Below are 14043 nucleotides of genomic sequence, written 5' to 3'. Positions count from 1 at the left end.
AAATATGATAAGGATGATTATGATTTCTTTTTAAATATAAGTCTTTTACTTCATGCTTTGTACTTGGAGGTTCGATAAAAGGATTGAGATTATAAGGAGGTAATTTCCCATGCATATTCCATGTACCAATGAATATTTTTAATTTCTTCTTTTCAAATTTTTCAGTATCTTTTTGTCTTACATCTCTCTTCTTTCTGCTATTAACAAATGGTACAAATTGAAGTAAATATTCTATCCATTCGGCCATCTTTGACATTAATGTTTTTATTTTTTCGAGTAAAGTATCTTCTTGATCCTCTAGTTCAGGGGGATCTATTAAAGCTGATTCGTATTTAACGGTTGACGGTTGACCAAATGATGATGTATCTGTAAAGGTTAAACAGGTTAGTTAATTAATAAATAATTAAGGTTTATATAATAGGGTTAGGTCAAATATATCAAAAATACCTGATTTCATGTTTTTTTTATTTAATTCATGTGTAACAAATAATTAATTATAAATTTAGTATGAATAGAAATATACGTACATACATATATATATACAGTATATATATATATTGAAATTGGTAGAATTATGAATCCCTTTTTTTTATAAAAAAAAAAAAATACAGAAAATAAGAAAAATAGAAAAAAAAAGGAAAATGAACCCGATACTGTTTATTTTCATTTTATATGTGAAGCAAAAGAGTTTTTATTTTTTTGGGGGATGAAAAAAAAAAAATATGGGAAACACAACATGAGACGTACTTCTTTATCAATTTCTCATCAAACCTAGAATCTAATACATTTTGAATATGCATTCGATAAGAACTTTCTTATTCGTCGAAAGATGATGTTAAACTTACGGATAATACAATTTTTACACAAAGGAAAACCAAAATATCAAAGTATGAGTACTAAAAAATGCATAAAGTTGATCCATTAGTTTTGAACTAAATTTAGGGATTTAATTCTTATTAACTTAGTTTGGAAATAAAATTTACCGTTAAAAAATGTTAATGATGCAATAAGCATTTTTTTTAAAGCTTATATTGGTTGATAATGGGATATTTTTCTGCGCCACAACGTGCTCTGAAAACACGAATTCATTGGTGGATAACAAGTCAATATAACATAAAAAGTTTACCCCTCGAAAAAAAAAAATTCATTTTCCCTGGAAGCCCTGGGTGTCAATTTTTTTAGAAATTTACTTTGTTATACAGGTTTTTATGCAAGTTTTATGTCGAATAAATCGTCGCCAAGTTTATATCTTACTTTTTTTTTCTCTTTTGAATCGGTTTTACCGTTTTTTTTTTTAAAGTTCAGATATCATGTGAATTGAAAATAATCCTTCTTTTTTATAATTGTGTCGTGTGATAAAGGTTCTTTGAACTCATGATTAACTGATTCATCATATGATCACAACAACTGCAACCCAATAACAATCGAAAGAAAAAAATTAATTTGTTCAATTTGTTTATTTTTTTTTAAGATTTACCTTGCATGTGCTAATTATTTGTTCCCACTTTCCCCCCATTTTCTCACAGAGAAAAAAAAAAATTTAATATAAATTCACCATGGATTTTTTTTTCAAAAAAAAAAAAAAAAAAAACCGTTTATCATATTATCATACAATAATAATAATAATAATAATAATAATAATAATAATAATAAATATATTATTCTTTCATAATGGCACCAATGGAAAAAATGAGAGGATGTTCATTAATTAATGATTTAAAATTTTTAATAAATAATAAAAATTATAGTGATATAAAAATAATATGTCAAGATGATTCAATAATTTATGGTAATAGAGCTATATTAGCTGCAAGATCAAATGTTCTTGATCGTTTATTATTTAATGGTATGAAAGAATCTACTATTAATGAAATCAGATTTCCTGAAATAAATTTTAATGCTATGGAAATTATATTAGAATATTTATATACAGAAAATTTTGAATCTGATTCAATTTCTTTGGATATAAGTATTGAAGCTTATCATGCAGCAGATTATTTTCAATTGGAAATTTTACAAGAAAAAATTGTAAATTTTGTTAAAAAATCCCTTAAAGAACATCATCAACAATGTGATTTAAAAGAGAAAGGTAGAATTTTAGCACCTGTATTATTATCAAAAGCTGTAGAAAAAATGTCTCCTTTAGCTGATAATGAAATGATTAAATTAATAATTGAATGGATCTCTAAAACTCCTTTGGAAACTATTGGATTTGATAATTTATCTTTTCAAGCTTTACAATGTTTATTATCTCAAACTTATTCAACTCAAAATCCTTTCGTTACCTCTGAATATATGGTATTTCGTTATTCTGTTATACAAGCTGCTAATAATATATCTGAAAATGCCATTTCTATTATTGAAAAATTATTACCAAATTTTGATGATTTAAAAAAAAAAAATAATAATAATAATTTTAATGAAGAATGTAATGAAAATGATTATGATGAATATTTTTCTCAATTTGAAGAATTTCGTTTAGAGATAAAAGAAATGTTATCAATTATACTTCCTTTTATTGATTTAAGAAGAATTGATATAAATATTTTGGTTGATAAGATTGAACCTTTACAATTATTACCTACTCCTCTTTTATTAGATGCTTATAGATTTCAAGCTAGAGAGAAGAAATCTTTACCTCATATACGTGGAATTCCTTTATTTGATTGGAATTTACAATGGGATAAAATTGCTAAAGGTTCAAATTTAATATTAAAAGAATATAATACTGTAGTAGAAAGTAATCCTGGTGGTTTAAATACTACTCATCAAAATATAAGAGCAAATAATATAATTAATGGTGAAGGAATTTATGAATGGGAAGTTATTATTGAAGAAACTTGTATATATGCTTGGGTTGGTGTTTGTACTGAACGCGGCCTTGATTACAATATTTTTGCTGGTCAACAATCTTGTGCTTGGGTTTTAGGTTCTAGTGGAAAATGTTATCATAATAATATTGGTTCACATTATGTATCTGAATTTTCTTCTGGTACAAAAATTATTGTACATTTAAATATGACTGAAAGATCTATCGCTTTCTCTGTTAATGGTGTTATGCATCCTCCTGTATCAACTTGGGATAATCTTCCATCAAAACTTTATCCTATCGTCTCTTTAAATTCTCCTGGAAGAATTCGTCTTGGTCCTGTTAGAGATTGGAATCATATTCAACATAATAATAGAAAATTTTAATATAATTAATTATCAATATACTTTTTTTTTTTACTTAATTCTTTTAAATATTTATTCGTTCATTCATTCAGAGTTTTGAAATTTTTTCCTTTGTGACACATGTATTCGCATATTTATTTTGGTTTATTTTTTTTTTTAGCTTTTGGAATGACACATGTCGATTTTAAATCGCGCTAACCAAAAAAAAGAATATGCATTGTTGGGAAAATTTTAACGAGTACTGAACGAACGTTACACTTTTTAAACTTATTATTGTACTAATAACGGCAAAGTTTTTATGAAATATTCACATAATTAACAAATTTTGTCTTGATATTTCATACCAAGCCACAATTCTTTCTCAAAAATTACGTAATAATCGGCTTCGCTGTACTCGCTCGAAAGTGATTTAAAACATTTTTAACCACGTAAAAAATTATTTACACAACCTTTAAAATAAATATGTCTATTTATTTTTTATTTCTTTATATCTCTTTATATTATTTTAAAATATTATATATAAATACATGAATAAATAAATAAGTATATTAAATATTAAATATTATCTAGTATATATTTAATATTTCTTAATATTACAATTTCTATCTAATATTATTGTATTATATAATTTCTCGCTTTTTCAATGTTGCTAAGAAATTTGTCATATAATTTTCTGCGTATGATGAAAAATAGAACTATATATAAAAAAAAACCAGCACAGTTAGATTTTGATGGTTATGTAAAAAAGAAATTTTTAATATTATACTTACTTCGTGTTCGGAATTATGAGGGTGAACAAAATTATGCGCTAATTCATGGCAAAATGTCATATACCAATATGTCATGGCATCACTTGTAGTTTTAATTTTACATTGTTCATCATGTAATCCAAGATAAAACTTTAAATTAAAAAATAATGATTTGTCCCGATTAAATGCAATCGAATTTGAATTTTTATCATTGAATATATGAATAGCTTTTGGTGCAAGTCCAAAAACTTCAACAAGATCTTTTAGTATATTGATAAAACGGATTAATGAAGGACCAAGTGGTAGAGATAAAATTTCTGATCGATCAGCACCTTTAGGAACATATAGTTCAATATCATGTAAACTCCCAACACAATTTAATGAATGACCTAAAGCAAATGAAATAAATCAAGGTTAAGACAAAATATGAAAATATTATATTATATGCTTTAAAAAGATATTGCTCATACCAGGTATAACATCACAATAACTTGTTTGACTTTCATCGACAACTTTAACGCTAGCTTGATTATCGATGACACTTCCTGAATTAGAACGACAAGTTCTTATACTTTCTTGTAAAGAATTTCGTAAATTTCTAGTAGTTTCAGGTGTTACATGAACTGGTTCCTTATTTGCAGAAGATTCCATAGGTTTTGAAGAAGTTGATGTACCAGCACTTCCAGTGGCTAGGGTTGGAATATAATCCTTTACTTTCCTTACTTTATCAAAAAAACCTAAATTTTTATTACCACCATCATTAACAGGATCAGTTGATACATTAGTTTGCTGAGTTTTTTGAGTTTGCTGGGATTTTGGATTGATTTTGGGATAATTGCCCTCAGCAAGTATATTGGCTACATTAGCTAAGTGATCATTCTTTTGTTTTGCAAGGAGTTGACGAATATGATTTGGGTCACAATCTGGAAACAGTTCTTGTAATTTAGGAACATAACTTTCTATCTGAGGAGATAATCCGGAGGATACATTATTTATTGTATCATTAGAAAGATTTTCTTCATTCTCTTGGTCAATTATATTTTGATCATATTTTTCAACAACACGTTGTTGTTTAGGTTGTCGTAATATACGATCAACCGGATATCCTTTACGTTTCAAACTTGTCAGTTGTGTAGTTAAAAGCATGTTCAGATGAGAGATGTCTTTCCATTTGTGTGACTTGTAAATATTCTTAACTATTTGTTGTGAAATATCGAGTGTATCAGGGTCAGGTGTCACATAAAGAGTCGAATTACTCCTATCTGAGAGAATACAACAAGTAGTTGATTCTTTTCTAGTTTCGTTAGTAGGTAATAATAAATAACTCGTTTCTATCTGGTCAATTTCCTTAACTTTTAGCCTTTTAAGCCACTCTACATCTTTTTTAATTTCGCTTTTAGGATGATCAAGATCATAATAAAACAGGCGTGCCCTTTCCACAATTTTTGCTTGCAAATTCCTAGAACTCGTAGTTTCTCGCATCGTGCCTATTGGGGTTACAGATTCCTTCACAGATTCGCGTAATGATTTACATCCCAATTTCTAAATAGGAAAAAAAATGAATTGATATTAAATATATAGTAAATTAAAGGAAAAGAAATGATTAATAACAAATATCATACTCTATACAAGACTTCCATATTATCTTCTTCCGGAACTGTCAATGGGTTAAAAACCTGTTGATACACTGTATCATCATTGATGAAAATATCTTTGGCTGAAGCCAAGCAGTAATGTTCAGCTTCATCATCCATCTTAATCATGCTATCTCTCTCAGAATTAGAGCGTCTTTTCTTTACAGCCAGTAAAATAGGTGCCCTTTTCATATCTGCAATTAAACTTGAATTTCTAGATATGGTATTAAAGTGAACAGCAATTCGTCTTAATACATTTAAATATTTTTCTACGTTATCTCCAATTGAATTCCACAATTTATGTGATGATTTCACTAGTAATTCGGCAAATTCAATTGGAGATGGTTCGTCTTTGACACCACAACTTTGCAGAAATCTATTGGCTCTAGGTCCAAAATTAATATACGAAAAGAAATCATTCAAACTAAAAAAAAAAGAATAATAATAATAAAAATAAATTATAAAGTCGCTCTAATAACCCATCCTACTCATAAATAAATAGAACTAATAAACATTACCTTTCTTCTTGACCTTTAAAGAAACAACTACGTGGATCAGTAAGAACTATTTCATTAGGTTGAGTTTTATTTCGAATTGGAATAAATTTGAGACTAGCTAGTTTATTCCAATCAAAATGATTAAAATCTCCTTGTCGTGATGCCAAATATTCAAAAACGTCCTTTGCCTTATTCTCGTCTCGTGGTGGATCCTCAATCAACCTACTTAATAGTTTATCCCGACTTGGGTGTTGACGAACGCCAAACTGTTCTGCTTGGAACCGTAAATCTTGATGTATAGCGTTAAATTTCATTATCATACAATCAGGGTTAATAAAACATTCTGAAGGTTTTGCGAAAATAGTTGTATCTGAACAAGGTAAAAATGCAATATTGATTTCAGACGGATTATAATCTTTAGAATATTTTTCTTTAAAATTTTCAATAAAATATTTAAGAGCCTTGCTACGAATTTTGGGATCAGTTGGAGGTGCTGCCAATTCTAAAATTTTTTTCAATGTAGGGTACTCTCGTAATCCAAGTTCAATTAAAAATTTTCCTATAATTTTTTTTTTTCCACAAAAAAACATTATTAATATTATTTAAAAATAAATAATTTAAATAAATAACAAATGTACCTTCTTGTGTATTACGAGCCCATTTTCCTTTCCAATCAATTATTGGTAGACCGAATTCACGATGTAATACTAAAGGTGCATATAAATCGCTAGCAACAAAACGAAGAATTTTTGGTTTTGAATTTGTTTCATCCTGTTTATTGGACTGCGATAAATCTTCTTTAGGCCAGATGGGAGTGACTATTAATCTCTTAATTTCAATTTCTTTGAGATTACTTGATATTGAAGCAAGGTATTTTACGAGTTGCATATGATCCCAATTTCCTTGACTAACAAGACGATCAAAAATAAGTTGTAATTCAACAACCTAAAATTTAGAAATCAAATTTGAGTTTAATCAATTAAAATTTTTTTAAAACAAGAAAAAAAAAACTTTTCTTACCTTTCGAACACCTAATAATTGCATTATATTCTGAACACTTTGAGGTTTTTGAAATTGAACCGTTGGTAAGTCAGGGAATAAATTAACATTCTGAAAATAAGCTTCATCAGGAATCCTCATGCCAGATTTTGTAGGAACGCATTTCTTTTGGGAAAATAATTGACGAATTATTTCCTTGTCATTTTGCGAAATATTGTTTAGACTTCGTGCTAAAATATTATGAACTTTCTCAGCAAATGGAGGGCTGACTTCCAAATCAGATTTTTCAACGATGAACCTTGCCCAATTAACCAAAGATAATTCTGACCACCTAAACCATTTTTCAAGATCCTGATTTTTTAAAGGTTTGGAAATAGTATATGGCAAAACTTCAAGAGGAATATCTACATCTGGCGGTACTATACTAGGGTTCAGAAAATAACGGAATTTACTCAAATTTCGAGATTTATCGCCGATAAATGCCAGTTGCATAAATTGTGAAATTTCCATTTGATTAACATTATTTCCTTTTGACCTATAAGAAAACCACCATTTTAAAAGTTCAACCATTTCACTTTCTGAAAGTACTCGATTTTTCAATTCTGCTAAAACATCCTGAAGAGTTAAGTCTTCTATAAGTCTCATATCTTTTGCTTTCTTAAAAAATACGTCACATTGTTCCAATGTAATTTTTGGTACAAGTGGAACACTTTTGATGAATCCTGCCATTTCCGAATTAGGCATGCGAACGTTAGATATTGGAAGGACACCCTTTGTCGAAAAAATAGATAAAGTTTGTCTTGAACAACTGAAAAATTGTAATTCGGTTATTTTGCCAACTTGCATATTCGGCGTACTTGGTTTGAATGTAAAATGTGTTAAAGCATGTGCTGCACGATTCTCAAACCATTCACAAACAGACTTGGTACTTTCATCATCAATTTTGGCATTAGGAACAATCATTTCATTATAAAGCCTTGTTATCTGAGTCATTTCGTCTTCATATAAAATTCTGCACAATATTCCTGCCAAACATAACATCTCACTGTTATATTTAGCCAAAGTTTTGTCCACCAAATCAATTGACTCTCGTTCCACCTAAATGGCAAAATTTTATTCTATTTAGTATTTATTAACCAAATAAGACATTATAAGATAACATATACATACGGTAGGGATCACACGAGCTGCCAAATGAGAAGAACATCCAGTGGTTTGATGTGTCGGGAAACCAATATATATTCGCCCTTGTTCTGGGTATGGAAGTAAATCTTTAAATATTGGAGAAATTTTATTATTATTATCCCCAGATGAATTGCGTTCATCAAATCCAGTAAAAATCATTTGAATTGTTGTCTTATTTGGCGGTTTCTTTTTGGTAGTACGTTCCATTTCTAAAGAAAATGCACTGCTGACCTTAACATCCAAATTTCCGCTTGCAATCCTTAGAAATATTGATGCTTCTTCTGTTTGAAAATTAGTAATTGGTGATGGACGCCATTGTTTTGTTATTATATTTGATGGGTCAATTAATCTCTTAACGTCCAGTTGGACACCTCTAACATCTACTGAAGTAAGATGAAACATCTTTTGCGGAGAGTATGTATCGAAAGCGGATGCGATGTTCATCGATCTCGGTTCTTGCATTTTTTTTGATAGTTGTATTACTAAAGTACTATTAAAATACACAGATACTTCTCGAAGATTTCCCGTAAATCCCTACAATTAATTAAAGCAGATAAATAAGAGATTATGATTGTATTATATATCGTTAATATTTTTAATTTAAAACTTACCAATGAATTGGCCAAGAACCGTGCGAATTCTTCAATATCCGGAAACTGATGTAAAAAAATAGACATTTAGTACACTAGATTATAACAATATAATATAATTTATGATATTTACTTCTGTAGGTTCTCTCATATCCATTAAAAATGTTGTCAAGGATTTGTCTGTATCATCGATTGGCCCTCGTTTCGCAAATAATTGATCTCCGCGCCAATAAAAAGCCATTCCTTGTCCACCGGAAGAAACACTAAAAAATGAAATATTGATTGTTATTATTAAATAATTTGCGTTCGATAATTAAAAAAAAAAGACATTTACAATGGGTTTTCACAAACTGAAAACAATGAATAAAAGCCCACACCGAAAGCTCCTATCTGTTAACATAAAAAAAAGTTAGCGAAAAATTAATTTAAATTAATGAGTTATGTGAATAAATTTACTTTTTGCTCATCTGGATTTCCTTCGGCGATCTTCTTTAATCGATTCCAATCCTCAACCCTAAAAGCGAATCCATTGTTTTTGAATAGAATTCGTACGATTTTGTCTTTCAAATGTTTATCTGTGCTTGGATTTGCAGTTTCAAATATAATTTGGACACTCGACGATTTCGCATCATCTTTATTTTCAAACCAAATTCTTTGAATCAGATTGTAAATCGAATTTAAACAAAACGATAAAAGATAAAATTTTTACCAGAATTCTGCATTAACTCCCGGTATACAACGAATTCGGCAGAGTATCTAAAGTAAAGTATTTTTTTTTCATGAGAAATAATAAAATTATTAAAATTCTTTATTATAAAAGTCTAAAAAAATGTTTTACCGAGCCAAAATTTTGTCAATCAAGTGTCTTTGATTGACTTCTACTCTTTCTTCTCCATCAGAATTCGAAAGAACTTGATTCCTAAAACTGTCCAGAGACATTGTAAAGAAATTAACTAAATTATAATATTAACTAAATTATATAAATATATAATATTAAAGGACGTGCATAAAACAAAAATGGGGAAATACGTGAGTTATTTATATCAAATTACCCGATAATTACCCTATATAGAAGTGATTGTGTTGATTACGTGTCCGTGAAGCTAATTCTAGAATTGGCTCGACCTAATCAAATTTGCAAACAAAGTAGTTACATGAATTGTTCAAATTTATCGAAAAAGAGACGCACTTTTCCTTGAGTTTGATTATTAATCTTTCTGCGCCATACCCATTTGAATCATTCATATAAACTATCAGCTTTTTTTTCCTTTTAAGGTAAAAAAAAACAAATAAAATAAAAACGGGTACTTTACCGAATAAAAAGCAAAAAAAGTTCTTTTATCAGGAAAAAATCAAAAATAAAGGTCTTTTAGAAAAAACAAACAATAAATTCTTTTGTTTTACCAGAACAATAACTTTTTCTTTCCTACCGAAAGGAAAAAAAAAATACGGGAGGTTAGCAATCTCGGTTAGAACCTTCGAATGTAGGAAGGAACTTACCAAGGCCGACCTATACCCCGCCAAATATTTGGTGATTATCATATACCGGAAGTATATGTGGATAAGGTATCACCCAAATCCTATATTATCCTTACTCATTAATTTGAGGCAATATAATACCATGTGATAAACTTATATAACCCTAAAAAAATGGGTTTCAAAAAATTATGGGATTTGCGAATTATATAAGAGTCGAATTAAAAAAAAAAGTCTATAATAATTAATACGCATATCATAATGTTAGGTCGCGTCTAACTGCAGTTTATTGGAGCAAAGCCTGGAGAAAAAAATTTGTTTAGAAATTGCAATATAGAGCAATAAAACATTAAATATTCGAATCTTTCATAATTTCTATAGTACAACACTTTACCATGATCATAGAGAAATAATGAGATGAATTATTAACTAAAAAAAATCATACGCCAAAATAATCAGATTTCATGGAATTTCAGTCTCTGTGGAAATCCCAACTTTTTGATATCATTGGTAATTATAGTAATTTTTACGCAGAATTTTTTTTCAAAGAGATGATAATTTAATATTGAAAATAAACAGGATTTTTTTAAATAATCATAAGTATTTACCTTGTTTTGGTATCCATATCACGTTATATTTGCACCATTGTTAATTAAACCGCACTATCATACTTGACGGAAATACATTTCTTGTTCTAGTTCAATTAAAAATTATAAGTATCACAAGAAAATAGTTAAGAAAATAGTTACATCTGCTTGATAACAAATTTTGTAAGACAAACATTTGTTTGGTCAGCAACGTGTAATTAATTAGCTCAAGAACACTTGCACAATTATCACACGATAAATTAATGATAACGCTATTTAAGTACATTTAAAAGATATTGCGATTATTCAATGTTAGTTGGTTATCGTTACATGTAAGTTATACTGTAAAACATTGATATGCACTTGAAGTTAGAAGCATATTTGGAATTCCAACTCCAATATACTATTTCCTATAAAAATTATTGAAATGTATATATATAATCATATATATAAGAAAAGTTGGAGAGATTGGCCGATTGGAATTAGAAGGTTCTATTTCAGTAAAAGGTTATTGCCTCATTGGAAAACTTCCAAATACTTAATATGTCAAAATTTTGGATACTTACGTTAAAGCATTTTAATCACGTGTTCACCAAATTGCCATGCAAGTCGATCTTGATTCACTTAAGGTTGCTGCGAAATTATATTGAAGAATGAATACTCTAGGCGCTGGATTCAACGTTATTGTTGATATGTTTCTATGCGAATTAAATCACGTTAGCTCACGTATAATTAAGATTGGTTAGCTCTGAATTTATGAAGTACGACACTAACCCGACGGGTTGGGTCATTGATGAAAGAATGCAATTTTTTTTTTTTATTTCAACCAATAAGTATTATAAATCGGTTAATAGTACTTTAAATTGGTTAATCAAAATTCTTTATTGCACTTATAACCAATAAATTAGAGTTCCAAATTCGATCTTAGGAAAGACCTGATTCCCTAGTAAGATATTAATTTTAATTGGAATGACCTCAATAAAATAAGTGATTCTTCAGGATCCTACCTTTTTAGTAGAGTTTGGATCCGTGTATCCGTCATCCGCGTATCCGTACGGATTATGGATATCCATTTTGTTATTTCGAATAATATCCATGGATAAATAATTTCATATGGATAATCTGTGGATAATCCTTATATCCACAGATATGCGGATAATCCTTGTATCCATCCACAGATAATCCTATGAAATAATCTTTAAAATTATGTTAATAAACTTAATGCCAATGCCTTATTCTATTTTATCAACTATTGACATTGTGATATTATTTAAAATACAAATTAAAAAAGTTGAACATATAAAAAATACCTTTTCTTTAGAAACCGGGATTATTGTAATACCTTGTTTAGTTTAGGAGTTTGGATTTTGGGAGATATTAAAATATCAAATAAGGTGAGAAAATGTAAAAAATATTGTTAATTATTTAATTAATGAATATATAAAATTTGGTATTTTTGTTTGAATAATTTATATTATCTATAATTATTATCCTTATAATCAGAGTTATTCTGTTGCCCATAAAGTCCGGATACGGATAATTTTAAAAAAATTGAATGGATAATCCACATATCCATGGTTAAAAAGTTCCCACGGTATATATCATGTGATTATCAGTTATAAACGACATCATCAATTATTATTCGCATGACAAGTCGACGTTGATTCATTTGTACTTGATTGATGTTGTGGTGAAAATTATACTGAAGAAACAAAATAACGAATACTCTAGGCGCACTAATAATATGGTCTAAATGTTTTTTGTCTTTTTCATAAGTTTTTGATGTTACGCCATTGTTAATGTTACTATGCGAATTAAACCAAGTATAATTAAGATTGTCTAGCTCTGAATTTATGTTGATTAGCACAATGTGAAAGAACGCAATTTTTTTTAAAAAATTCACTAACTGAATAAGTATTAATAGTACTTTAAATTGGTTAAGCAACAAAATTGAGATTCTTTATTGCACTTATAACCAATAAATTAGAATTCCAAATTCAGTCTTAGTAAAGACCTGATTCCCTAGTAAAACATTAATTGTAATTAGAATGGCCTCAATAAAATAAGTGATTCTTCAGGATCCTACCTTTTTTTTTTAAGAAATAATTACAAAAAGGATTGATGTTGTGGTGAAAATTATACCGAAGAAACAAAATAACGAATACTCTAGGCGCACTAATAATATGGTCTAAATGTTTTTCGTCTCTTTCATAAGTTTTTGATGTTACGCTATTGTTAATGTTACTATGCGAATTAAACCACATATAATTAAGATTGTCTAGCTCTGAATTTTTGTTGACCGGCACAATGTGAAAGAACGCAATTTTTTTTAAAAAATTCACTAACTGAATAAGTATTAATAGTACTTTAAATTGGTTAATCAACAAAATTGAGGTCCTTTATTGTTCCAAATTTGGTCTTAGAAAAAAAGATCTGATTCCCTAGTAAAACATTAATTGTAATTTAGAATGACCTCAATAAAATAAGTGATTCTCAAATTTTAAAAATTAAAAAAAAGTTCCCACGGTATATATCATGTGATTAACCGTTATAAACGACCCTTTAAGGATATGCATAACTATGCACGCGAACGATCGTTAATAAACTTCTACTGCGCCACTTTATTGTGAAAAAGTTAAGATTCTTGAAAATCCTATAATCATAATAAAATCTTTCTTGAGTATATATGTATAATACACTTTTTTTTTTGCAAATCTTGAAGTATTATTCTTTTTTTTCAATAATGAACTTTTGAATAAATTTGGTTAAACAAACCGTTAATTTATTGGTTTCGGATTATCTTTTACAGAGTTAGACCTGAGAAAAAAAAAAAAGAACTACCTGATGCAATTAAAAAGAATTTCTTGGAATATTTTAAAAGTGATCTCTTTCTTTTTTAACCTCCTTTTTTGATGATCCGATTTTTTCGATTTACAGAGAATTACCTTTTTTGAATCATTCAGTAAAAGTCAGCAAGTCGGCATAATATTATGAAGAACAATCGATTTATTGAATAAGGGAAGGATTTGAAAAAAAAAAAAAAATGAATTGTAAAAAAAAAAAAATGTAATAGTGGGGATTAAAAAGTTTGTTCACGTGATCAGACGATAATTTTGTGGAAATTTATATTTTTTTTTGTATCGTATTACTAA

At 28.4% G+C, this 14043-nt stretch overlaps 2 protein-coding genes across 2 annotated transcripts; one reads left to right on the top strand and one right to left on the bottom strand.

Moving 5' to 3' along the window:
- The first annotated feature begins 1652 nt into the window (after positions 1-1652).
- OCT59_011077 (uncharacterized protein) lies at positions 1653-3784 on the top strand. Its single transcript, XM_025319825.2, has one exon. The coding sequence runs from the start codon at positions 1672-1674 to the stop codon at positions 3193-3195; it is 1524 nt and encodes a 507-aa protein (XP_025172821.1). The 5' UTR covers positions 1653-1671; the 3' UTR covers positions 3196-3784.
- OCT59_011076 (uncharacterized protein) lies at positions 3617-9767 on the bottom strand (the record flags this gene model as incomplete). The annotated part of the gene is made up of 14 exons (XM_066136276.1): positions 3617-3869; positions 3945-4312; positions 4394-5465; positions 5546-5981; positions 6076-6613; positions 6693-6999; positions 7075-8151; positions 8224-8772; positions 8850-8894; positions 8962-9091; positions 9163-9218; positions 9285-9460; positions 9538-9584; positions 9667-9767. The coding sequence occupies 14 exons, from the start codon at positions 9765-9767 to the stop codon at positions 3795-3797; spliced, it is 4977 nt and encodes a 1658-aa protein (XP_066000916.1). The 3' UTR covers positions 3617-3794.
- Between the last annotated feature and the right edge of the window lie 4276 nt (positions 9768-14043).

Source organism: Rhizophagus irregularis, chromosome 19, assembly GCF_026210795.1.
Source record: "Rhizophagus irregularis chromosome 19, complete sequence".
NCBI lineage: Eukaryota > Fungi > Glomeromycota > Glomeromycetes > Glomerales > Glomeraceae > Rhizophagus > Rhizophagus irregularis.
The sequence above is the reverse complement of the archived record's forward strand: the minus strand, read 5'-3'. Positions and strand labels throughout refer to the sequence as shown.

Bases quoted from the DNA above. Each gene is read 5' to 3' on its own strand.
- OCT59_011077 (XM_025319825.2), top strand. From the start codon at position 1,672: ATGGCACCAATGGAAAAAATGAGAGGATGTTCATTAATTAATGATTTA.